Source organism: Corylus avellana, chromosome ca11, assembly GCF_901000735.1.
Source record: "Corylus avellana chromosome ca11, CavTom2PMs-1.0".
Classification (NCBI taxonomy): domain Eukaryota; kingdom Viridiplantae; phylum Streptophyta; class Magnoliopsida; order Fagales; family Betulaceae; genus Corylus; species Corylus avellana.
Window position 1 is genome coordinate 14,152,955 of NC_081551.1, and position 26,261 is coordinate 14,179,215.

General features: G+C 34.7%; 1 protein-coding gene and 1 pseudogene across 1 annotated transcript; one reads left to right on the forward strand and one right to left on the reverse strand.

Annotated features, from left to right (window-relative positions):
- The first annotated feature begins 4,906 nt into the window (after positions 1-4,906).
- On the forward strand, positions 4,907-11,521 carry LOC132166745 (AUGMIN subunit 7-like). The gene is made up of 9 exons (XM_059577623.1): positions 4,907-5,188; positions 5,319-5,404; positions 5,726-5,787; positions 7,102-7,193; positions 7,369-7,494; positions 8,440-8,530; positions 9,841-9,948; positions 10,316-10,414; positions 10,901-11,521. Exons 1-9 carry the CDS (start codon positions 5,055-5,057, stop codon positions 11,153-11,155), a joined length of 1,053 nt encoding a protein of 350 aa, XP_059433606.1. The 5' UTR covers positions 4,907-5,054; the 3' UTR covers positions 11,156-11,521.
- A 1,482-nt stretch (positions 11,522-13,003) lies between these two features.
- Positions 13,004-24,221, reverse strand: LOC132165113 (calcium-dependent lipid-binding protein-like; annotated as a pseudogene).
- Positions 24,222-26,261: the final 2,040 nt, after the last annotated feature.

The following is a 26,261-nucleotide window of genomic DNA, read 5'->3' on the forward strand; positions in this document are numbered from 1 at the left end:
TATATTACACTATAAATAGAATGGGGATTAAAATAGTTTTTCATACTATTTTGTTTCGTGACTTTTCGTTCTCTTTATCCTACTAGATTTCTATCTGAAAGGGATTAAATCATTCCATTATCATTTTGTTCATTCTTTCACATAAATCTACGATGGTATCAGGGTATTTAGGTTTATGGAGGAAGACAAAAAATAGAACAAAGGAGTTCAAGATAATTTTAGTGAGGGTAGAAAACCATCATTGGACAAGTCTTGAGTTTGGCATTAACCCTCACTTATAATCTCTACCAATCTCTTTCCAAACTTGAAGGAAACCCAAGGCCATAAGGTCAAAACAAAAGCCCAAGCCTGGTCAACGGTTAATGGGTCAAACCTTGACTCGTTGATTGACCTAGGTGCGTGGCCCAACTTGGAAGCTGACCCACACCGCCCAACTGAGCCACATGCCACAGTTGTGTCGCCAGCTAATCTTAATCAAACTGATTTGATCCATTTGAATCGCCGAAACCAATCGATTTCGCCCAAATTTGATGTTTTTGCCATTTTGGGTCATTTTAACTTTATTTTGGATGGTTCGAACTGAGTTCAATTACCAACACAATTTTGCCGAGCCGAATTCGAACAAGATTAAGGCCTTAATTATTATCATATTGTTTGGTACCTTATGTTCTATATCAAAGTGTTTCTCATTAAACATAAATCAAATCAAGCAATATACAACAAGAATAAGATAAATTTTTGGTTAAATACTATTTTGGTACTTAAGTTTTAATAACTTTATTTTTTTTCACTTAAGTTTCATTTTGTGAGTTAATGCCCTCACTTAATAAAACTAACAATAGTACATGTCACAGCCAGTAAGAATGTGACACTTGTCTAGTTTTTTTAAAAAAATAAAATAAAATAAGTTACTCTATTACGTGTAATTTACACGTAGTTGCCAAGTAGGAGTTTTTTTTTTCGGCACTTTCACCGGATTTTTTCAAGAAAAAAATGAGGGAAATTTCCCTCTTATTCCCGTTTAGCCCTTTCACTAATGCTGGCACTTCTACAGTATCTTTATAGGCGGCAGTCTCTACCTCTTTAAACGGTACAACTACATCACCTCAGGCACGTTGGAAATAAAGATGTGGGCATTGCATGGTGGAAATAAACGTAGAATACAAACAGAACGGGAAGTAAATGAAATCTGGACAGTAAGACGATTATGACTATCTCTTAGATAAATATTGTCTCTCACTTGTATTAAAAGTTTTGTAAAAGAGAATCAAAGCAATCTTATCTTCAGGATACAATACTACCCAATGTTGCACACTCTAAACACTATTCAGAACAAGAAATATTTTTGTAACAAAAGTTAATTATGGAGAGAAGAAGAGAGGGAAAATAAAATTATTTGTACTTAATAAAACTGGTAGGAATTAAAATATATCTATATAATTTCATATTATCTCAGAAACAGGTTTTTTTAATTGAAATAACGGTTACAGATATTTTAAAACCTAACGTTAAAAAAGCAGTTGAAACTTGAAAACACATGATCTCATATAAAATATTAATCCGAGATATTGAAGAAGTAGTGGTAACCGATCAAAACAAGATAATAGGATAAAAAGTTAGTTATTTATTTAAAACAAATGACTATTAAAACATGATGATAGGAAATCAGTTATTTATTTGAAATTCAAAATAATCATGAAATAATAATAAATTCGAAATTTTAATTTCATGAAATAATATCAACAATCCCTCACTTATTTCAAGAAAATAAAATTTCAATAAATAAAATGTCCATAAAAAATAAAATAAAAATTTGTTGTTACTCCAAAATATTGATACATAAATGAAAGTACTTTTAGGGATGTCTAGTCCATTGGAAAATAATTAGATACTTTTGAGAATAGAAGAGTGTGGAATAGATTAGCTATTTTTATTCCTTTGTTTGGTTGTAACGCTGAAATAAACTATCTAATCATATTCCTTCGTTTGGTACAATGTAATATGTCAGTGAATGGAATCATATTGTGGTCAAATTTCCTAAAATACCCCTTATAATACAAATACAATTTATATTATTAAGGACTTTCGTAAACAACTTTATTATAATTTATATTACTACAATAAGTCAGGTATGTGGCCTTTTTTTTTTTTTTTTTGGCAATTATGCTACAAAATTATTTATATAAAAAAAATATATATATAGTTGGAGAAAACATAATCAAACTCAATCTTGAAATCAAAAAAATATAGTTGGAGAATGTACAGAGAATCAAAAGAAATCAAAAAACAGATTATATATTTATATTTTATAAAAACCTTACAGATTATGTTTCTTCGTCAAAGAAAAAAAAATGAGAAAAAAGTGATACGGAGAAACAGAATAAAAAATTAAAATTTTTTTTTTTAAAAAAAGTACATAAATAAAAAAAAACAGATAAATGGAGAGAATAAAATCAAAGAGAAACGGTACAAATAATAAAAAAAATCATAAAACATAATTTTTTTTAATAACAAAATATATATATAAAAAAATTAAAAAAAAAATAAAAAAATAAAAAACTGAGAAACGGTACAGAGAAGGGAGACGGCATAGAGAAAAAAAAAATTGTTTGCACTTGCAAAAAAATTGTACTAGAAGAATAAGAGAGAAAATAGAAAGATAGATAAAAAAAGAGAGAAAACGAAATATAGAGACAGAGAAAATATAAACGGATATATATATAGAGAGAGAGAGAGAGAGAGAGAGAGAAATATAGAAGAATCAGAGAGAGAAAACAAAATTTAATCCGACAAGTAGGGTTTTTTGTGGCAATTTACACAATTAATTTAATCGCACAGGAAATAATTAGCTAAGCCACTCATTTTTGAGTAACTTAGCTAACCCTGTGTGTATGAGATTAGTAGTCTCATGAGAATAGGCTATTCCCAAAAATAAAGTGTTACTAAACAAATGACTAGCTATACTTAGGGTTAGCTAGTCCAATCCAAGGGTCTATTCCGCAAACCAAACTGGATAATGTATGACCATTAGATCATTATGAATTTATTACTTAGAGTTTTAGTATTACTATTAGATTAAATGATTAATAATTAAGTAACTAATGCGTTTCTTATAATTTATACATTATAATTACAATTTACGGTAAGTAAAAACTTAACAACTTGAATTTAAATCATATATCATGAATCGTGATAATGAGAACATAGAATATGAGTATATAAGTTATAACAATTAACATTGACCCATTACCCATATAAATTAGATAATGATACAATCATATAACTGTATAAGTATATAAATGTTTATATATAAGATACAATATATATTAATATTGACGTTATATACTCGACCCGTGTTAAGCATTAACATTTTAACATATTAACTAAATAATACTATATGTAATATGATAATAGTGATTAGTGTGTGTGAGTGTGTGACATAAAGCGTTTTACGTTGTGATTTAAAAAATATTTAATTTAAAATAAGAAGAAGAAAAAAAAACGCGATTAAAAAAAACACAATTTTTAAAATCGTAATTATTAAAATTGAAATAACAAACTGACCCTAAATAATACTACATAACACAATTTTTATTCTTAATTCCTAAATTTTAAATTTTGAATTTTTTATTGAATTTAATCTTAGCCGTCCAATTTAATTGAATTTAATCTTGGCCGTTGAATTTGATAAACTAATTTGAAAGAATTATATGGTGCTCGACATGACATAATAAGCTCATTAATTTAACGTTGTAAGTTGAATAAGAAAGTCAAGATCCTAATAAACGGTCTAGATCATCTACTATGCTTGCATGGAATCGGTTTCACTATTAGACGCACACAGAGGATTAATTTCAGGTGAATATATTCCACGATTAATTCCGTAATGCGTGTGCTTTATTTTTTCTTGTTCGATTTCTATGGATTTGTCAGTATTTAAATCCAAGTTTCATATGAATTGTGTTGTGATTAATATGTTAGATCTGTGTTCATTTGGTCAATTTCTCTTTATTTGGATTTCAGTTTCTCTGATAGATTTGTTTTTAGATGTTCGAATCACATGTCCAGATTGATGGATCTGTTTTCTTAGTCCCTGCAACACAGATGATAGATTTATTTTTGTTTTTTTTTTAAGTACATATTGTTTGTCCAGAGAGAACTATTATTTGTCCTTTTTTTTTTTTTTTTCCCCTTATTTCATATAAATTTTTAAAAATAAAGATCCTACATTTTCACAGTTTTATATGTTTAGACTTTCTCTTATCGGATGTAAGCTTGAAAATCATGTTTTATGAAACGGATGTTACTAGTTTAAATCTCGTTCACCTTTTTGTCATTGTGCGAACGTATAAGGATCAATTTTTTTTTTTTTTTTTTCCTAAAAACTTTATAAATTGTCAATTTAATATGTGCTGTTTGGCGCTTTATGAGACATTATACAATTTACAATGTCAGCACAGCTGATAGATTTATTTTTATTTTTTTAAGTACATATTTTTTGTCCAGAGAGAACAGAGAACTATTATTTGTCTTTTTTTTTTTTTTTTTTCTTGCCCTTATTTCATATAAATTTTTAAAAATAAAGGACCTACATTTTCACAGTTTTATATGTTTAGACTCTCTCTTCTCGGATGCAAGCTTGAAAACCATGCTTTATGAAACAGATGTTATTAGTTTAACTCTCGTTCACCTTTTTGTCATTGTGTGAACGAATAAAAAAAAAAAAAAATCAAATGCTGAACCATAAGGATCAATTTACATATTTTTTTTCTTCTAAAAACTTTATAAATTGTCATTTTAATATGTGCTGTTTTGCGCTTTATGAGACATTATACAATTTACAATGTCAAGTTGGTACGACCTATAAATCAGCTGGATCGGAACGACCTGCGTAGCGGCTGGCTTGAACGAATTTGTTGATGCGAATAGAATCGTGTAAACGACATTCCTGACTCAAACAACGTGGTTCGAGTTTCAACGTTCCAGTGCACTGAGCAGTGAGCACACCCTAGACTCCGCTTTACTCCTCCGGAAGGCGTCGGGAGCGAGAGGAAATGGCGACAAGGGAAATGGAAGAAATACAGAAGAAACTGGCAACGCTGAATTACTCAAGAGCCAATGCTCCTGCACAGTCTCTCCTCTTCGCTGGCATGGAGCGCTACGCCCTTCTCGAGTGGCTCTTCTTCCGGTCCTCACAATTTCCCTTTTTCTTTTAGATCTATCTTTTCCCCATTGTTTACTTCTTTCTTCCAAATCATTCAATTCGAAATAATTCCGATCCTTTTTAAGAGAGTTCGATTTAAATTGGTTTGTTGCAGACTATTGGGTGATAAATCACCATTCTCGCAACAAAGTCAGCAAGGGGATGCCATGGTTCGTGACGAAGAGACTTCTCGCATCCAATGTAAGCCTTCTCATTCATTATCGTTCCATTGATTTACATACTTTGGCAGACTGGTATGAACCAAAAGTTTTGTAATTGGTAATTTTTCCAAGCAGCCTTGTATCGATGCTGCCATCTTAGCTAAAGTTCTCTATATTCTGAAAGCAGCTGGTGTTTTTCTGACTGTTTACTACCTGGTCAAATTTCATATCATTCTACATAATTTGTGACATTTGTACCGACTTTGTGCCCCTTTAATCGTTTGGCTAGGACTATTTGAGCATTTCTTATTTATTGCTATTATTGCTAATGCAAATTCCTTTTTTTTTTTTTTTTTTGTAGATTTGGCGGAGATTGCAAAGTTTCTGGGATTTACAACTACTATAGATACAGAAGCCATCCAAGTTAGTTGTTCAGTTCCTCCTATACTTATCAATATATTGGTTAATATTGCTTCACTAATGTTGTAGGCTTATCTATTTTACTCTATACGCATTTTATCTGTGGAAATGAGTCTTGTCTTATTTTTGTTAAATGCTTTTTTTTGGTATTATTATTATTATTTGTATCCAAAGGGATAGTTATTGTCGTTTGTACTCTTGCAATTACAATATTCGTTGATATATTTGTTGCTTTATTAAGTACCTTTGTAAGAGTGTTGGCCTGTTAATTTAGGTACTGTTACTGCTATAAATCATGAATTGACCCAGTTTATGATTGCTTGTCGGTCTTATATGGACATTCTCTTAACAAGGGATTGCAATAGGTTTTCCAAAAATTGAATGCCACAATGTGGATTGAAAATGGCTCAAGATTGTACAAGGCTAGCGCAATTATACTAGAGGAAGATAGACAACCAAATTTGACTTACATTTCAGGGAAACCAAATTGAAATCAATGTTATGGTTGGAGTTCCCTAACTAGTTCACAAACTTTTGTATTTCTTTTTCGAAAAATGCTAGGGGTACTTAAAGATGTAACCTCCTTCATGGAAAGAATAAAGGTGGAACATGTATATCTTGTCATAACCGTGGGGAATTAAGTTTGTAATAGAAATTAGAATAGATTATATTAGAGAAAAAAGGACAGGTAAAAGATGATTTGAAAGATTTGCTGGACATGGCACATTATGCATCTGGCCAAGCCTTCATGTTATGCTAGTTGGACATTGAAATGGCTTATGACCATGTCACTCAGGATTTTCTCGTGTTTGTTGAGAAGATGTGGTTTTGGAGAAAGATGGTGCAGATAGCATCTTGTATCTCCTCGGTGTGTATTTCTGTATTGGTGAATGGCACTCCTACGGGTTTCTTTAGTAGTTCCCTTAGCCTGAGACAGGAAGACTCATTTTTTCCATTTCTATTTGTTATTTGTTATGGAGGTGTTAAGTAAAATGATTTATTCTTTAGTAAATGTGGGTCTTTATTCAGGATTCATGGTGGGGCCTAGGAGTGGTGGTACTGTTAATATTTTTTAGATCTTTTTTTTGCTTCTAGCTAAATGTTTCTCTTTTATACTTCATGTGTACTTGGGTTGCGCCTTTGTACTTTGCAACGAATTTATGACTATTGTTAAAACAAAACAAAAAAAAAAAAATCAAAATCTGTGTATCATATGTTAATGGAACATCATGCACTCTGCATTATATTAGAATGCAGTAAGCCTCACGATCATGTGAATTTTCTCAACTTTTCTAATGCAATGTCCTACTATTTCAGGGACGAGGAAGCTATGAAGATCGCACTGAAATGCTTCGTCTTATTGTTGATCTTGTAGAGGCAAGCATCTATGTTGATAATCCAGAATGGAGGTAGTAGGATTCTAAGTTCTATATTTGGTTGACAACTTAGTTTTTATGTTTGATGAAGAGCAATCACGTGTTTGATTTATTAATCCCGCCCTTGAATAATAAATGCATACCATTTGTTTTCTAATATCTCAAGGTTTTTTGAAACTGAAATTTGGTTTGTGTCTATTTCGTGCAGCATCGATGAGCAGGTGAACAAGGATATACAACTTATAGATTCTATTGCAGAAAAACAAGCTCAAATATTCTCTGAGGAGTGCAAGTTGTTCCCTGCAGATGTTCAAATTCAATCAATATATCCACTGTAAGGATATTCTTTTCCCATTTGTGTTTCAAATTTTTCCCTAAAGACTAGTTATTGAAGTATACAACAACATCATAAGTGAACTTTAAGATTTTCTTTCTCTTTTTTAGATAACCCTGAAATCCCCAGATTCTCTCAGTTTTGGAACTGTCCTTCTGGTTTCTTATATAGTGCTCCTGTACACATAGTCGGTATTATCTGTTATAAAGAAATATAATCAAATGATTTTGGAACAAATTGGAGTTGTTGTTAGGTATCATCAGAACTTGGGGAAGTAATGAAACTGTTTCAAGCTTTAGATGGAATGTTTGTCTTGGCATGTATAAAAGATTTGATCACAAATTCTACTCGCAAATATGTTAATGATGGTTGCATTTGTTATTACAAATGTACCATTTGAAACTTGGAACATTGTAGAAATGGAATGGGTCAACATGAAAATGTTGATGGTATACTAGGGTTCTCCTGGGTTCACTTAGGAAATAGGTATACTAGGGTTCTCCTGGTTCATTTAGGAAATAACAAGTAAAGAAAGAGTGTATATTTTGTTTGGTGGGGTGGGGGAAGAGAGAGATTCTTTTGAGAATTACCACTACTACTAGTTGTTATTGTTGTTGCTACTACTGCTCTTGCTACTCCAACTGCAACCAGCATTTCCTTTTATTTTTTATTTTTTTAATAAGTATTTATTAGAAGTACCAAAATGTTTGCTGTTCTTGTTGTTTTATACAATCTATTATATTTATTATGTTGGCAACATGAATCTTGCTCCACCATTTGAGGCTTTTAGCTGCCCCACCAAATGAATGATACTAGTAAAAAATGACAATTTCAATTCTTTATTTATTTAATTGAAGTGACATTTGTTTTACACGCCATAGATAACTTAATTTGCAGTCAATTCTTTCTTCTTTGGAAAGTTTTTTAGTGGAAGTTTGTTTACAGGCCAGATGTTTCTGAGCTGGAGTTGAAGCTTTCAGAGCAATCAAAGATACTATTGAATCTTCAACTGAAGGTTGACGATTTGGCATCAAAGGTTATCCCTGCTCCTTGCCCCTAACTAGTGTTTCACAATTACTTTTTGAGTTTCTTGTAACATGTTTCTACTACTCAGTGGCTTTATCAGCTTCACCGAGTTAAATATTTGATATCGTCATTTCTGTGTTAACCGTTTAGGACTGGTGGTTATACAACATGGTATAGAGTCTCTGTTTGTTAGGTCTTTGATTCAAGTTCTAGTGTAATCTTTTCTGCTTATTGGCCCACTTCTTGATAGCTTCTTTTAGTAGTGAAGGTTCTTTTAACATTTCATGCATCTTCTTATATCATGGTTACACAAAATAATTGCTAGTCAATTTTTTGTTCCTCAATAAATTAAGAACCTATCAAGTCGGCTCATTTGAAGGTGTCAATAATAACTGAGTTTAGTTTGTCAACTTCTTCTCCCACCTGTTATTGGCATGGGCATCAATTAGTTTTTAAGAGGTAAGGCTATATTGCAGATCTTACATTTCTCTGGTTCCTAATTTAGCAAAGAACATCTATGAAGTGTTTCCATCATTTTCTTGTTTAGATGAAAGTAGACGTAATTTATTCCTTCCATATTTTCTTTTTGTTCTTGGCACAAATTAGTCATATTAAAAATGTAAAGTTGTAGAGTCCCCTTCAAAGTAGCATATAAACTTCTGGAGCTCACTGTGATGCAATTGAAGTATTTGTTTCAAGGTTGCTGTCTCAGGATGACAGGAGCATCTCTTTGTCTCATTTCTGTATTTTTTCTTTTTTGCTTTCTGTCATGTCAGAACTTGGTTTGTATTTTGGTTATATTTTCCTTTCAGGCATTTCTCTTGTATGTTTTTCACGTACTAGAATTGTGTTCCTTTTTGTGCTTTTAGTAACTTTTACAAGAAAAAACTTTGAGTACTATTATCTGTAGTTATGAAATTTATGCTCAAAGTCTCGAGACTATTTTGTAAGGACAAAACAATTGTCTGTCCTTGGGCCTTTGCACAAGTCAGGGATGCATAGGGTTTGGTTGCAGTACATTATAGGTTTGGATCTTGACTTGAAGGAAATAAAAAATAAATAAATAAGCATGTCTTTTTTTCCCCCATATCCCTGTAAAGAATTATTTTCGCATTTGTTTTCAACTTCTTATCTTTCTGATTTGATCTAGTCCGCTTTTTTCTGCAGGATGTATTTCCCAATTTTGAATTTACTGCTTTTTTATTTTTGTTTTTTTTGTTTTTCCCTATGTACACCGGTAATTTGTCTGTTATAGCAATGTATTTTTTATTTTCTTCCTTTTGTATCACTGCGGTCATTATTTTGCCTTTATGGATATAGCATGCTTACAACCCAAATGAGGAGTATGCAGAGGTGGAATCCCAATTGCGGGCACATTTGGAATCTTTTCTAGAAACTGCAAGATCATTTAATATGATTTACACCAAGGTTTGGCCTGCTCTTCCTTTGCTTTTAGAATGTTTGTTATCTCACTTTTCCTTTTACTTGTGCCAACTAATTGAAGAGTCATTCTATATGCTTTCACCTGATGAATTGTAATGTTTTTTCATAAATTTCACATTCACATATACGGTTTGATTGGCCTAAGGAGTTTTACCACTTGTTGCAGCCTTATCCTTAGTTGAAAAGTTCTAAGATAGAATCTGTTGAATTTTTTTACAACCGCTGTGAAATTTTTTGACATTCATTTTTTATTCCCAGGAATCTTTCAGTAGAACTTTCTTGCTATGCTTGTAGCTCTACACTCACATACTGTTCCACAGTTTATGAATTTCATTTTTTCTTTTCTTTGTAGGAAATTCGTCCCTGGACGCACATGATGGAGGTACCACAGCTCCATGGGTTTGGCCCCGCTGCCAATCGCTTATTGGAGGCATACAAGATGCTTTTGAAGGTATATTTCTTTGTAGATTATTGGCATGTTTTTTCTTTGATCTTATGCTTTTCCTTTTTATATGGTTGTGATTGTGAACATCTCTCTATTAGGTTCCTTTTAGTTTTTATATTAGACTTGACACATAAGCCCAGTTAATATACTTATAGCAATTTTTTACTACCAACATAAGATGCTGTATATTAATTGTATGAATATTTGTATTATTTCAAAATTTACAAGGCATCTGATTGAGAAAAAGTGATAATTCTGTTTTTTCTTTTTTCCATTTTTCATGTAGTCATGACTCATGGATACAAGTGCAAATTTTTGTCACAAAATTACATCTTAGATCCAAATTCTTTGAGATGCAGGTCTAATTACAACACATTCATAGATATGCAGTCTTGTGCTTTTTATGTCATGGACTGTTTTAAAGAGTTGTTTGTCCTTCTAAAGAAACTGATACGACCACTAATTTGGATGACCTTTCTGCATTGATCGTAGTTCCTAGGGAACTTGAGGAATCTTCGAGATTCCCATGCAGCTCTTGCTGTTGGATCGTGTGAAACTGTTGCTGGCGAGCCTTCTTCCGTCACGAGAATAATCTCCGAGTGTGAGTCGGCACTGACATTCTTAAACCGTGACCTTGGAATTCTCTCTGCTTCCATTGCTCGCGAGCAGGGTGAGGAGGTGAAATTACGAAGAACAACAAGAGGCATGTTGAACAAAGCAATCTGCCATGCAGGAGTAATGCCGTGAAAGATGGAGAAAATACACTAAACACGCCCCATGTTTGCTGTTTGACGCCGTATATACCTTTGAAATCAGGAAGTCTCACAGCTGTGAATCTTTTTGAACTTTGGTTGTCTCACAACTCTCTTTCTTTGACAAAGGCTTGTCATGATATGTAGCTTTAGCTTTAGGTCCAATAACGATAAGATGAAGGTGATATATTAATTTTATTAATGAATTTTTATTTGAACAATTTTGTTTTGAATTTATTATTCAGCCAGCCATAACCAGCTGGTAGAGGGGTGGTGTGCTGTGTGGGCTCCAAAACGCGGTGCCATTGTTTTTTCTTCAGTTTCTTGAGAAATACAAAAACGTAGCCGTTTACATTTGTAATTTGTTTGAGCTTTAGTGGGCGGTAAAATCAAGCTGTCCTTCTGAATTATTTGGTAACAATTGAGGATTAAAAATAAAAGAACAAAGGCCCCATATAAAGAATATAAAATAGAGGAGTGTTATACATTTCAATTTTTTTTTTTTTTTCAAAAGTTGGTTTTCAAAAGATATGTCATCATTTTGTAAGATTTATTATTTTAGAAAGTATGTCACCAATTTATGGGATGATGACACATGATTTGGGAACTAACTTTTGAGAAGTAAATTTGGGATGTGTAGCATTTTTTTATAAAATATTATAATATCATCCAAAGGCTGGTTGAGGGTGGCCGACGCCACCCCCTAGGTTGAGCTGGGGTGGCCAGCCCCCCTTGGGGGAAAATGTGGTGGTTTGCTCATGTTTTTAAAAAAATTATTTTATTTTATATTTATTTTTAAAATTTACATAATATTTTATTATTTTATATTGAGTGAAACACATGGCGGTTTTGTGGCTGTTTGATAAAAATGAATGGCCAGAATTTCAAAAACCGTGAATCTCAATCCTCTAGAGTGACATATTAGCTAGGTTCATTTTGTAAATCATCTTAACATTTAGAGCATTTATATATATACAATGATGCATTTTTAAGAAGAAATAATAGTGTAACATGTAGAAAAAACATTTATTAAATAAAGCATGATAAAATAAGCAGTAATAATTTAATCCATTTAGAGGAGGTAGAGAATACTACTGATACAATAATTGACGGAGTAGAGCTAACAACTATCCACACTAGCTATCTTTTATTATCTACAGACTATATGTTGCTATATTTCGATGAAAGTTAAGAATTCCCAATGGAAGGCCCAAGTAGTCAAAGGGAATGGGGCCACTGAATTGGGGCTTACATTTTCCACTGGCCCAATAATCAGTTCGCCCAATATTCGAATAGCCTAAACTTGATTTTATGGCCACTTAGGGACCTCGCACCTAACTTGAGGCACATGGCAACAAAGAGGTAACAAATCCACCATAATTATTGAAGTACTTTCTAACGTCCCAGGCATCCCATCAAACCAATACCACATCCATATAAAGGTTGGCTAAAGGCAAGGATCCGGTATGCTTGCATAGTTGCATGATCATCGATCTCTTTCATTTTCTGTTTTATACCTTTACTGACTTAACTATAGGAGGGGGTGTTGTCGCCCTCTTCCCCCTATGCGGTGCACCACTCTGACGTTTGCTTGTCTTGCAGGGATCTTAGATCGAAGACTGAACGTGCATAATCACAGGTTAATTTTTGGCATTACCAACCAACAAATATGAAGACCATCCGTGGAAGTGGAAGGGGTCCGACAAGAAAATATATCTAAGTCTACGAGGGAAGAAGTCTTTTTCTTTTTTAGCAGTAAAGGTCACTTTGAAAAAGAAGGATACATGCTTTAGGGGTTTTATCTCTTTAGTATTCTTCAAGCATTGGTGTTCACTTAATACTTGTCAATTGTAACCCTTGTACTCCGTTTGTTTCCGACATAAAATATTTTTTGAATGTTTGGCTCAAACCAAAAAATAATAGTCAAACCAAAAATATTTCATATTTGACCAAAAAAGCTTTTTTAGTTTCGAAAAATGGTCTATTTTTTAAAAAAATTTGTAAACCATTTTTCGAGTGGCCTCCTGTAATGGTTCTGCCCATGAACTTTCCTGCTTTGCTCAGTCCACTGCCAACGATCCAAACTCTGGCCCCAACGCCAGTTCCCACAATCCCAACTCCGGCACCGAGACCAGTGATGCTGCTCCATCAAGTGCATCCATTGTACTCCCTATAATTCCCTCTTGTTTCAGTTTCTTTCTTTGTTCCATGATCATCTTCTCTTGTTCCAGAGCAATCAACTGCTCTTCCTTGTTAAATTCATGATACAAGACCTGAAAGTCATACAGAACAATACCCTTAATAAATATAACTGAAAACAAAATCAATCCCTCCTGCATAGCATACATATCAATGGAAATTGCCAACAATTAAATGAATAATATCATTGTATACCATGCCTCCCCTAACATACAGAAGGGGACAAAATATTAATAGAAATTTAACACAATATCTGTGTCACAAAGATAATAAAATAATAATTTCTAATTAGAAATGTCTACCTTAATAATAAGATTACCCCTATCCTTCTTATCTTTAATTTTCAGCATGTCAAGTGATGGTAGCAGTCTCAAATTATACTCTTTTCCGATTTCAGCTTCCAGCTGAATCAAAGGCAGCTTTACTATTCCCAATCTCTTGTCTTGCCCAATGTCCTTATCAAAAACCTGTTTAGAAGAGTTCATGAGCATTACTTCTAGTGACAGATATAAGATTTACAGAGTGAAGGCAGAGAGCAATTTGGATCACATAACAGGAGAAAAGCTCTCGTTTGAATAGAAAAAAAAGAAGGGGGCAGGAACACATTCGCAACTCAGCTACACATGGAGATAAATAACTCGACCATCTTCTCTTGATAAGTGAAAAATGACTCGACCATCACATGAAAATGACTAAAAGTTTCATATATTTGGATCTGTGACAATTCAGCTTAGGTACATCTAAAACTGTACATATAGATGGTAAGGGATAAACCATGTCTACCTCTAAATATACTGTGACTCTGCATGCATGTGTGTGTGCAATTGCGCAAAAACAGTACTTCCATCAGATATGACCAGAACATACATCCAGAGCTCAAAGATTCTACTTTATAGTGTATTCGATTTGCATGTTTTTTACATCTCTCCTAACATTTCTTAAAACTTTATTCTCATCCTTTCCTGGTCATTATAAGATATCCACAATCTGTTCAGAAGCTCAATTCAAATTTTCAACCTACCCTTGTTCTGTTTATTTCTGCTACAGTTTCCACCATCATTCCTACTATGCATCAGCTGCCAGACACAGTTTTTTTTTTGGGTGTGTGTGTCAAGCGGGGGGTTTGGATAAACTTCAATGCTATAGATATATATCCACTATGGATTAAATCCCATATCTCTACATCTAAAAAGAAGAAAAATAGTATTAGCCAACAGGACAAGTTTGGAATAAACCATACTGAATTATATGATTTACAGCTTCATTTGAAACTTTGTAATTTACATGTTTCTCATTACAAAATATTACTACTTTTTCTAACAATATTTACATGGTTAAGATCTTAAAAAATGTAAATAAGTAAACACTGGCCCTAATTTTAATCTGTGGATATCTTTTATTTTCTTCTATAAAGATTATACATATCATTGTTTGGCATATATTTTGAAGGCTACGACTTAATTTGCTTGGTTATTGTCTGTAAATATCCTTGCATCAAATAAGGGCAAAATAAAAATATTTATGTTATCTTCTGAAGAGAATGGGGGAAGGTACAATTTTCCTAGAGGTGACTTGTGAATATCACTCAATTAACAAGGGGAATATAAAATTTCGGAAAATTTGTACTCTTTCTGGACTTTCCCACAACTTAATTTGGAATAAAATCAAACACTAAATAAACTAACACTTAAGGCACTATAAATACGAATCCTACGATCCCAGAAACTGTAGATTCTTGCAGAAGCAATGTATTCAGAGAATCAGAGATCTGGCAGAAGAGCATAGCAGAAGTGAAAAAAAGGGGTGTTAGTGGATTAAAACCTCAAGTACAAGAGACTGTGTCTCCTTGTCTTCTGCAATCATCTTGAATTTTTGATCCCAAACAGGATTAAGGTTGTTTTCAACAACCTTTGTTTAGACCTTGAATAGTGGCCGAATATACACAACAACATAGGGATCGGATTTTCCAATCATTTCCATGTTCTTCAAATCAATTGCTTTCACGACCGTCAAGGTAAGCTGTCCCTGAGGTTTAAGTTCTAATTCACTGCATAAGAAACAAAGGAAAACGTCACACAACTTGAAAAAAGAGATACTTGACATTCTTGTGATGAACTGAACATCTGAGGAAATAATTTAAAGCTGACTGTTTAAGCATATGCAAGTGAAAAGGAGAGATATATATCTACAGAAGATCTCAAAATAGACCTATAAGGGCAGGAACTAAAAGAGAGGAAGAAAAAAAAATTCATAACCGCATAAGGTACCCTAAGAATCTCAGGGTGGGCTTGGGACTTATGCCTACTAGTCTCATCCTCCGATCCTTTCCTCAAATTATCTTAGAAAAAAAAAAAAACAAAAACCACAAAAATGGAGATTCATAATTACCTTGCATCAACAGGTATACCACCAATTGGAACAACAATCCTATGCGGCCACTGGAGCATATCTGTGACAATTGTATTCACGGTATCCTGCCAAAGATAAGTGTAAACAGCATAATGAGTTTAGCAACAATACAAAATCAATCGGGAGAAATGAAATATAATTTGAGAAATGCTAGAGCATCTACTCTTGCCTTCTCCCATCATTCTCCTTACCTTTTTTTAAAAAACAAAAATCAACCATTAGATTTGTAGGACCCATGTGAAAATAGATCCAAATGGTTGATTTGAAAAAAGGGAGGATGGAGAAGGATGGGAGAAAGGACAAGAGTAGATGCTCTAGCATTTTTCATATAATTTGGATACAAGAAGAAAACTTACATCAATCATATCAGAAAGTCCAGGGATGGCTGTTAAGCTTCCACCAACAGCCTTCAAAGTATAATCGATTCTAGGCTTTGGCTGATTAAATGTAAATGAGAATATTAGTGAATTCCAAAATATGTGTAACTGATTAAAAAAGTAGTAACCATGCTTACCATGTTACTATGTGTCAATCTAACTATCCCACTATGCCATTAGATGTCAGCTCACTCAAAATCCCCAACCATAAGATTAGTAACTTGATGCTTAATCACTTAAGGAAAAAAGGTGTGGAAGAAAAAAAACTTGATGCTAAGTTATGCACTTTAAAAAGTTTTCTTAACTCCGTACCCATGGCATACTTAGAAAGGTTGAGTGAAAACAAACACATAAAACTGTGTCCTATTTTTCCATTACTACTTTGAGAAGAACACCTCATAGTTATCAACCCTCACATCAATGAGTGCAGTTCATCTATAAACCCATTATCAATGGGTGTATTGTGTTGACAAAAGAATGGTCAAAAACTAGAACTGCAGTTCAAAGTTACTCACCCAAAAAGCCACAAAATGGTACACTGACAAAAAAATCGGCAAATTAACCCAATCAATCGTTATGCTTAAATGCCTTCACTTGGATTGGCTAGGTTGTTAAGTCTAAAGGGACACTTGATTATTTGTCCAGAATGAATACTAGTGATCACCCTCATAAACAATGTCTCAAATATGGCAACTCGCTACAGACTGAAAATGAGTTCATAACTTCCTGTCTATAAAGCATGCACTTATTGTTGGGGCTGACTTGAAGTTCAAAAAAATTGCTTTGCCATAATTGTGGGAAAAGAAAAGAAACCAGTGATATTGCATACATATACATAGATAAATATATGTATGTCTTCATAGCATCATCATAATAAGAAGCAAGTGGTACAAAATTGCCACCAAAAAAAAATAGTAACCGCTATCTCTATTTCCAATCTTCTATTATCAAACTTAAGTCACTCTTACATAATAAAGCTATTTATATTGTCCCTTGGTAACATCATAATATGTACACTACAGAATCATTTATTATTTTTAATATGAAAGTTATCTGCATTCTACAAAATACATTAGCAATAGTTCTTGTCAGATAAGATAAACGTATAGGTACCTGTATCATGTTCAACACTGGTATCATTTGACCAACATATTACGCACTAACCAGATTTTGGTGTAAAGCACTTATGAACAATTTAACAAAAACTTATATATTTGCAAGCAGTTTAAAAATCTTCACTAAGTACCTCGGAAAGCAGGGCAACAACAACAGCAGAAAAACAAGGTATCTCTTCAGCGAGTTGGAAGATAACCCGAACAACAGTGAAAACTTGAAGATCCTTCAACTGTGGCAGATGGTACCATAGTAGTACTTAGTTCAATAGTCTTGCACCATAACTTGATTTGCTAGGAAGAGAAATTAACATAAAACAATATTCAATATAGATGATATCGTTCCAAGTTGTTGATGCATCAACCTGAATAGGTATTGAAGCAACAAGTGCAGCTTCAACAGCTAAAATGATGCTTCGATCACCACCCCACCGCAAATCAATATCCATTGTGATTTGACCTTTCTTAAGACTTTGAACACGAATACCCGCATCAAGTTTAGTATTTATGTAGGCACACTATGCGTAAACAAAATGTATAATTATTGATTAAAAACAGTGAGCGAAGGATTGACTTTTCATGGTGATATGGACCATAATAAAAGTATTAAAATTACATCACATAATTAAGAGAGAACAAGAAATATGTAGGAAACAAGGAGCAACTTGATAACAAATTGATTGGTTTTGCCCCCTGAACTGCCACTCATAATAGATAACCCCCTCCAACTACCAATAGTTGGCAAAAAAATACTTCTATTAGCCAAGTGCATTAAATTTGACTAAAAAATGAGCACATGAGACTTAAATAACGAAAGTGAACTTCAAGTAAAAAAATACAAAAAATTAAAAAAATTAAAAAAAATTAAAAACTATCAACAAAAAAAAAAAAAAAAAAAAAAGGAATTGAAGAGGAAAGAGATTCAGAGTGGTTAATGACCCACCCCCAACCATTACATTTTGCCCCCTGAACACCACTCACAATGAATAGTCCCCTTCAACGACCAATCATTGGTAAAAAAACCACTTCTATTAGCTGAGTGCATTAAATTTGGCTGAAAAATGAGCACGTGAGACACGCATGTGCTCATTTTACCTGAAATAAGGTAAGTGATTCTCAAGTAAAAAAACAAAAAAAAAACTTACAAACTAACAAAAAAAAAACTTTAAACTACGAAAGAAACAGAGATTTAGGATGTTGAATGACCCTCACAAAGGGTGGACTGGCCACCTCAAATGTCTCGGCCACCCCAAATCACATGGGAGATCAGCCAATCCATCCCCAAGCACTTTTTGGGGGTAGCCAAGGGAGATTCAGCCACTCCTTAGGGGTGGCTAATCACATTTGATTTGCTTTGTTTGTTTGTTCTTTTTTGGTTTTTTAACCATAAAGTTAAGTAAATTTGTAACACACGGTATTTTTGTAATTTCACAAAAGGGGCTTTTACTCGTCATGAGTGGCAACAATTCAGGAGCGCAAATGTCACTTCCTGCCGCGGGGCGGGGTGTTGGGGGTTGTGGTGGTGCTAAGTGCAATTTCCCCTGATTTATTTTTTCTCCACCATATAGTCTAAGCATAGATAAGAATGTGTGATGGACAACAAGAGAGGTGGCAAGCAAAAGACAAACAAAAAGAGGATTTTCTACATTTAGTGAAATGACAAATACCTACCTTAAAGATTGATTAGCTAATAAGACGAAATTTTCATTCAACTGAATGTTGGGGCAAGCAAACATGCTACTTATAACAACATTGTAGAACTTAAAAAGACTGGTGTGACCTATATATATATTAACGGAATTGGATTCGGTGCGAACAACATTAAAATATGTAACCTGGCCTTTAGAACCATTGATGAAGCTGGTAATGATTATGTGTGGCAAAATATCAAAAATGAATGTCAACTCGGATGAGAAAAGATTCAGTGCGAAGCGAGCAAAATTAGGCAAGTGAGCTCGGCTTGTATGGTGGGTGGAGAAGGTGAAGGGAGGAAATGTAATATATAAATTAAGGTAAATAACTTTTTTAGTACTTGGGTTTGTAGGTTTTTTTTTTTTTTTTTTTTTTTTTTTTCACCTAAGTTTTCAAAATAGTCACAAATGGTACCTGACGTGTAACGAAACCTAACGAATGTATCAATTTGACCTTTTCCAGTAGGTCAGGTACCATTTGTTACTGTTTTAAAAACCTAGGTGAGAAAAAATAAAAAACTGCAAACCTAGATACTAAAAATGTTATTAACCCATATAATTATCGGAGGGGCATTAAAAAAAACCTCTTTCATAGTTGAAGGTAAGTACCCTTCCTGAGAGACATTTTTCATTTTGTAAACCATCTTAACATTTAGAGCATTTATATACAATGATGCATTTTAAGAAGAAACACTAGTGAAACATAATTGCTGCGTATGAAACTCTACATACCATGCATTCTCGAATGTATGGTAAATCGGGTTTCATGGCGGTCAAGCTCAATTTGAGTAAGGCATACGACAGAGTAGAGTGGGGTTCGCGGAAAGATGGATAAATCTTATTGGCAGGTTGATTGGAAAGTCTTTTTCGAGTGTCAGGTACCAAAATGTAATGATTGTACTTTGCATGCATGAAAAATGCTAGAATCTAATAAAAATTTCACATTTTGTCCATAAAAGCCATATGGCAAGATGTCACATCATATTTTTTGTGGAGGGAAAAAGACAAAACCAAAAGAAGATGATGTGGCATCTTGCCACATGGACTTTTATGAGTAAAATATGAAATTTTTATTAGATTCTAACATATCTCTGCATGCATATGTCGACAGCATTTGAGAAATTTTCACATACATCTCCGACCAAAAATAATAGGGATCAGGATCACTATCATTGGAGGGGAAATTGGAGATTCTCCAATTATTTATCATGACCGTCCAACTTTCCTTCAACAGCCCACATCATACCACGTGTACCACTCAATTTTAAATAATAAAATATTAATCAACTTTTTTTTAAAATAAAAATAAAAATAAAAACTATGGGATGGCTGGACCACCCCATTTTTGCCATAGGCCCATCGGGGATGGCCGGCCACCCATATGAGCCATGGGGGTAGCTTCTGCCACCCCCAAGGGCTGGTTGGGGGTGGCCGAAGCCACCCCCGTGGCCCCAGGGGGTGGTCTGACCACCCCCTAGGCCAAACCCATAAAATCATAAAATTTCATTTTATTGGTTTGGCCCTAAGCTTGTATAAACTAATTAAGTTGTTAATTAAGATATTGCTAATGCTATACGTTGCTGAATATTTAAAACACAAATAGATTGAGTGATGGAACAAGATATGTCCTGAATGTTTGAAATGCAGATAGATTGCAAAACTAATCTTAATCTTCACATCTTGACATTTGAACCTTGGTCTTTATTTTCTGGTGTATTGCGGTTGATGATCATATTGCACCAGAATTGGAATTAATCTTAACATGTCTCTTGAAAATGTCACAACTACTTGCTCGCTGCTTTAGGATTGGAATTATTTTCATTATGGTGTAGAATTATAAACTTAATTTTAATAATATTTAGTTAAGTCTTTTCATTTCATATTCTCGTATGTTACTAAGTGACTTTTCATTTTATATTCTCATATGTTGCTAAGTAACTTGAAGAGGTTGTGTCTTTCAATTTTTAAATAGTTATTTTACATAAGAGTTACATGTGAGTTATATGAGATATAAATGAATGAATTTATTCTGAAGAAGTTAGAAAGCTCATTTATATCCTACAAATACTCATGTAAGCAAGTTATTTTATCAAGTTAAATAATAAAACACAACGTCCTCTATTAATTCATTATTCATTTTTTAGAAGTTCCTCTTGTATCCCTCCAAGAATGATATGCCTATTAAAATCACCATTTGATCAAAATCCAATAATGATTAATCACAAGTTCAATGATGATTTTAATAACTACATCATTCTTGGAGGGGCCCAAAAGGGACATTAGAGGGATTTATAGCATTACTCAGAATCAACCCTCCCTTCTAGTTGTTGTTTGAAATCTTTGAATTATAGTTTAAAAAACTACCCACTTCGTGAGTTAATTGTACCATAAAAATTAAAGTCGGTTAAAATACAAAGAGAACACCAATATAATGCAACTTGGATGGGCCCACAAGACACGGCATATTTCAAAGTCACACCCAACAATATTATTTTTGGCCCAAAAATGCTATAGTGCAATAAAAAGACCATTTTTTATCCATAAAAGTCTTAGGTGGCAAGCGGCCACATGCTCCTAACCACAATTTGTTTAACTGCAGCCACGAAAGAGCTTGTAACATCTTGCCACCTAGAACTTTTATGGGCCAAAAATAGTATATCTATTGCACTATAACACTTCTCTAATATCAAACACATGATCTAAACATGCACATACGTATTTGGCAAAGAACAAAAGCAATGAAAGTTACACTAATTTGATGGGAATAGCCCGGAGAGGCTCATCTCTATGTAAGGAAAGCCCAAACATCTCTCTCATGTCGATATCTTCTGGTTTCATCTCATTTGCAAGGTTATTGCTGCCTAGATCCTATCACCGATCGGGTTTATTTGTCAAGGCATGTAGTTTTTGATGAACATTCTTTCCCTGCCAAAGAGTATGCTCGTTTACAATTGCCTTCCAAAGTTAATGTTGTTTCTAATGCTCCTTTCATGGTACCTGTAAGCATTCTAATATCTACATCTCTTTCCATATCACATAATGTTTCTCATTTTGCTTCTGATTTAGAAAGTCCCAATGCCTCCACCAGTACACAACCCGTTACCACTTCACCTTATGCTGACTCACAACCAGAACCTATTCCAAGTGTTGCTCCCACCTTTATTACATCACTCGCTACTGCCTGATCTGCTGCTTCCCCTGCTTCTTTGCCTTCTCCAAATTCCTCTACCCTGGCACCATTACTCTCTCCTACAACAGCTACAACAGCCCCAATTGTTTCGTCCTTACACCCTATGACCACTCGGTCTAGGACAGGTTCCCTTAGGCCCAAACCCTTCACTGAATTTCAGTTATACTATACAACTAAACACCCTTCACTTGCTACCCTCCATTCTATGCTCACTGAAGTCGAACCCACCTACTTTACCAATGCAACTATGGATCCTAGGTGGAAAGCTGCTTTGATTGCCGAGTTTGAGGCATTAATTTCAAATAAGACATGAACTCTTTGTCCTAGACCATCACAGCAGGATGTCATCTGAAATCATTGGGTATATAAGATCAAAGAAAGAGCTAATGGATCAATTGGCCAATTCAAAGCCAGGTTAGTAGCAAAAGGGTTTGAGCAGCAAAATGGAGTGGATTACACTGAGACATTTAGTGTAATCCACCTCTAACTACGGTATTTTTTTGGGAAATTGCTCAGTCTCATCGAGTGCAAAGAAGCAATCGGTAATGTCCAGGTCTAGCACCAAAGCTGAGCACCGATCCATGGCTATGACTATAGCAGAAATGTTCTGGCTGCAAATGTTTTTCCAAGAATTGCGACTCTCATTGTTCATGCCTCCCACTCTTTGGTGTGATAATGTTAGTGCCCCGCCTTGGCCTCGAATCTTATTTTTCATGCAAGAACCAAACACATCGAAGTTGACTACCACTTCATCCGTGAAAATGTCCTGAATGGTGACATTTTGATCAAATTCATCTATATTGTTGATCAACTTGCTGATATTTTCACTAAAGGACTCTCCTTTGCCCTCTTTGCTCTCTTACGATCCAAGCTAATAGTTCTCCATAGCCCCCCTAGCTTGAGGGGGGATGTTAAGGTATTAGCAGCAAGCACATCAGCCACAGCACCTGGTCCACCTCATCCACCTAATGAAGACTCTATTGCTGGAATGGAAATAACAATGCCAATCACCAAGCCAATCACCAAGGCAATCAAGAAGCAAGATACTGTTGTGATTATGGGATTGGAATCAAGGTAGATTTCAATGCAAGTTACTCCAGTTATGCGTGACACTCAAGTTGTGCATGATCCTTAAGGAACTTCCTCACATACTCTTATGTGCAGCCCAAGTTCCCCCTCGAACAAGTATACTTCTGATACAGTATCTTTGGTGTACACATGGTTTGGTTGTCTTTTCCTTATTTGAATTTGCTTTGTACATATATAGAAGATTTTCCCTTGTATTGTATATTTTTCCTATTCTGCATTTAATTTGTATATGCCTATAAATAAAATATATCTATTGTGTATGAGGGAAAGTCTCACCTTTTGAGCTAGCTTTTGGGGTTGAAAGAGACTCAAGACTACCTAACATATGATATCAGAGCCACTTTCTTGTGGCCTCCAATAAATGACTTTGACGTTTTTCGGCGCTCCCTCCGACAACCTCCAAATTTTGGTTCTCTGCGTGCCGCCAAGCAGTTTTCCACTCAAAATCTCCTCCACGCCTTCAACGCAGCCTCATATGGGAAAATTTACCCAAGATTCATGCTTGCGAGGGATTTGTGGAAGATCCGCTGCCATCGGCCCTCCAATGCGCTGCCACTCGCCACCTCCAGGTACTGCCCGCGCCTCCACTCGTTGCTGCTCCCCTGCCGGAGTTACAAGCTCCTCCCTAGCCAATAGATCAGGCGCCACCAAGTCTAGAACCGAAAAGATCTGGAGCGTCCAAGCTTCCACGCGCCCTCATGCGCCTCCAAAAGGTTCTGTTTCTTAGTCTACGCGCCACCACGTCGGGTGGATCAATCTAGTTTTCAGACCGTTCAATAGATCCACCACCAGCCGTCCTGGAGTCGTCCGAAAATCCTCCATCATAGTTACGACGCGCCTCCACGCGCCGGTGAAGGTATCTGCGCGTGGACATCACCCGCCACAGCGCCACACAATGGATGGCAGATGCACTACACGTGCCAGGGACTTCTTCTATTTCCAGCAGCCTCTCAGCGTGCCACGTTAGCCCTAGATTTGCATCAACCCTAGCCATGTCTGCGAGCGCTCCAACCTGATCCAAAACCGGTTTCTAACTGGGTCATCGGGTTCAAATAAGATCTTCAACCCGATTCAGCCGAATAGGCCAATTGGGTCAAGCATCTCCAACCCAATCTTTCAAACTAGGTTTACGACCTTCCCAAAGTTCGTAAGGAGTTTTACCGGTTTTCTTATGAGGCACTTTATTTTGAATGTGACAAGCCGAAAGAATGGCTTCTCTCCACATGTTAGTGGGTAGCCCGGAACTAACAAGCATAGCATTCATAATTTCTTTCAAAGTTCTATTCTTTCTTTCGGCTACTCCATTAGATTCCGGTAAATAAGGAGGTGTAACTTCATGTATTATGCCATTTTGTTCACAAAATTCCTTAAAAGGATTAGACTCATATTCACCACCTCTATCAGTCATTAGTCTTTTAATCATTTTATTCTTTTGATTTTCAATTTCAATTTTGTATTTTATGAACATTTCTAAGGCTTCATCTTTGGATCTTAATAAATACAGTTTAGTAAATCTAGAGTAGTCATCAACAAATATCACATAATATTTCTTACCACCTCTAGTCATTGTGTGCTTTAAATCACCCAAATCACTATGTATTAACCCAAAAAGTTTAGTTTCTCTTGTAATAGATTTACAAGGTTTTTTAGTGATTTTAGTCTCAGCACATACTTCACATTTATCCATATTTGTTTCACTTAGTGAATTAATAATTGCGGTTTCTTTCATTTTCTTGATGTACCCAAGATTTACATGTCCAAGTCTACTATGCCAAATATTTATAGAATCAACCAAGTAAGCACAAGAAGATGAATTTTCATTAATAGTATTAGCAACATTTAATACAAAAAGACCTTGATCTTCATAGCCTTTACCAACAAACATATCATGCTTAGTACTCACTGTTGTAAAATTAAATGGATGGTGCAAAAATTCTTATTGATGTTAAATAATATTAATCCAAACAATTAAAATAAGATAAATATAATACAATAAATAAAAAAATAGAGCAATGAAAAATCTCACAAAGCTATAGAATCACGCAAGAGCGTTGTCCGTAAAGGTTGATTTCGTGCCTCCTAGAGTGTATAACTCGGTGCGATTGGATCTCTTGACACGCAACCTCCCAGGATTAGACTATAGCATCTACCTTCGTTAAGGACGCACTTCCAAGTAACGAAGATCAAATGAACAACCCTTTGATCAAAGTAGATGAGGGACAAACCCACAAAAAAAAGAGACCAAAATATAGCTCAATGGCTTATGAAAATAAAATTTGTCTAAAACTACAAGAAGCTTTTGTTGCCAACGTTTAAAATTATTTCTATCAAAAGATTCAATTTTTGTAGCATCTGGAAGAACTTTAGCAGCAGCAAGAATTTGTGCATCCATAATCAACCTTTAAGATTGTTGTAAAATTAAATGAATGGTGCAAAAATTCTTATTGATGCTAAATAATATTAATCCAAACAATTAACAGTAAGATAAATATAATACAATAAATAAAAAAATAGAGCAAGGAAAAATCTCACAAAGCTATAGAATCACAAAAGAGCGTTGTCCTTAAAGGTTGATTTCGTGCCTCCCGGAGTGTATAACTCGGTGCGATTGGATCTCTTGACACGCAACCTCCCAAGATTAGATTATAGCGTCTACCTTCGTTAAGGACGCACTTCCAAGTAATAAAGATCAAATGAACAACCCTTTGATCAAAGAAGATGAGGGACAAACCCACAAAAAAAGAGAGACCAAAATATAGCTCAATGGCTTATGAAAATAAAATTTGTTGGAAGAAGAATGATGCTGTACGATCCTTTTCTTTGGAAGCAAAGAAGTGAGTCTTGGACGTTGTTTGGCAACGGCCTTGACCCAGACACTGTTCAATGTCTGGGTCAAGGCGTTGCTTTTGGGGTAAAAAAACACCCAATTTTCCCCATTTTGCCCTTCTCTCTTCCAACGTTGCAAGAGGCCTTCTTTTGCTCAGTGTCCCACGCTGAACAACTGAAACAGGCCAGCGTCCCCAACACAATCCCC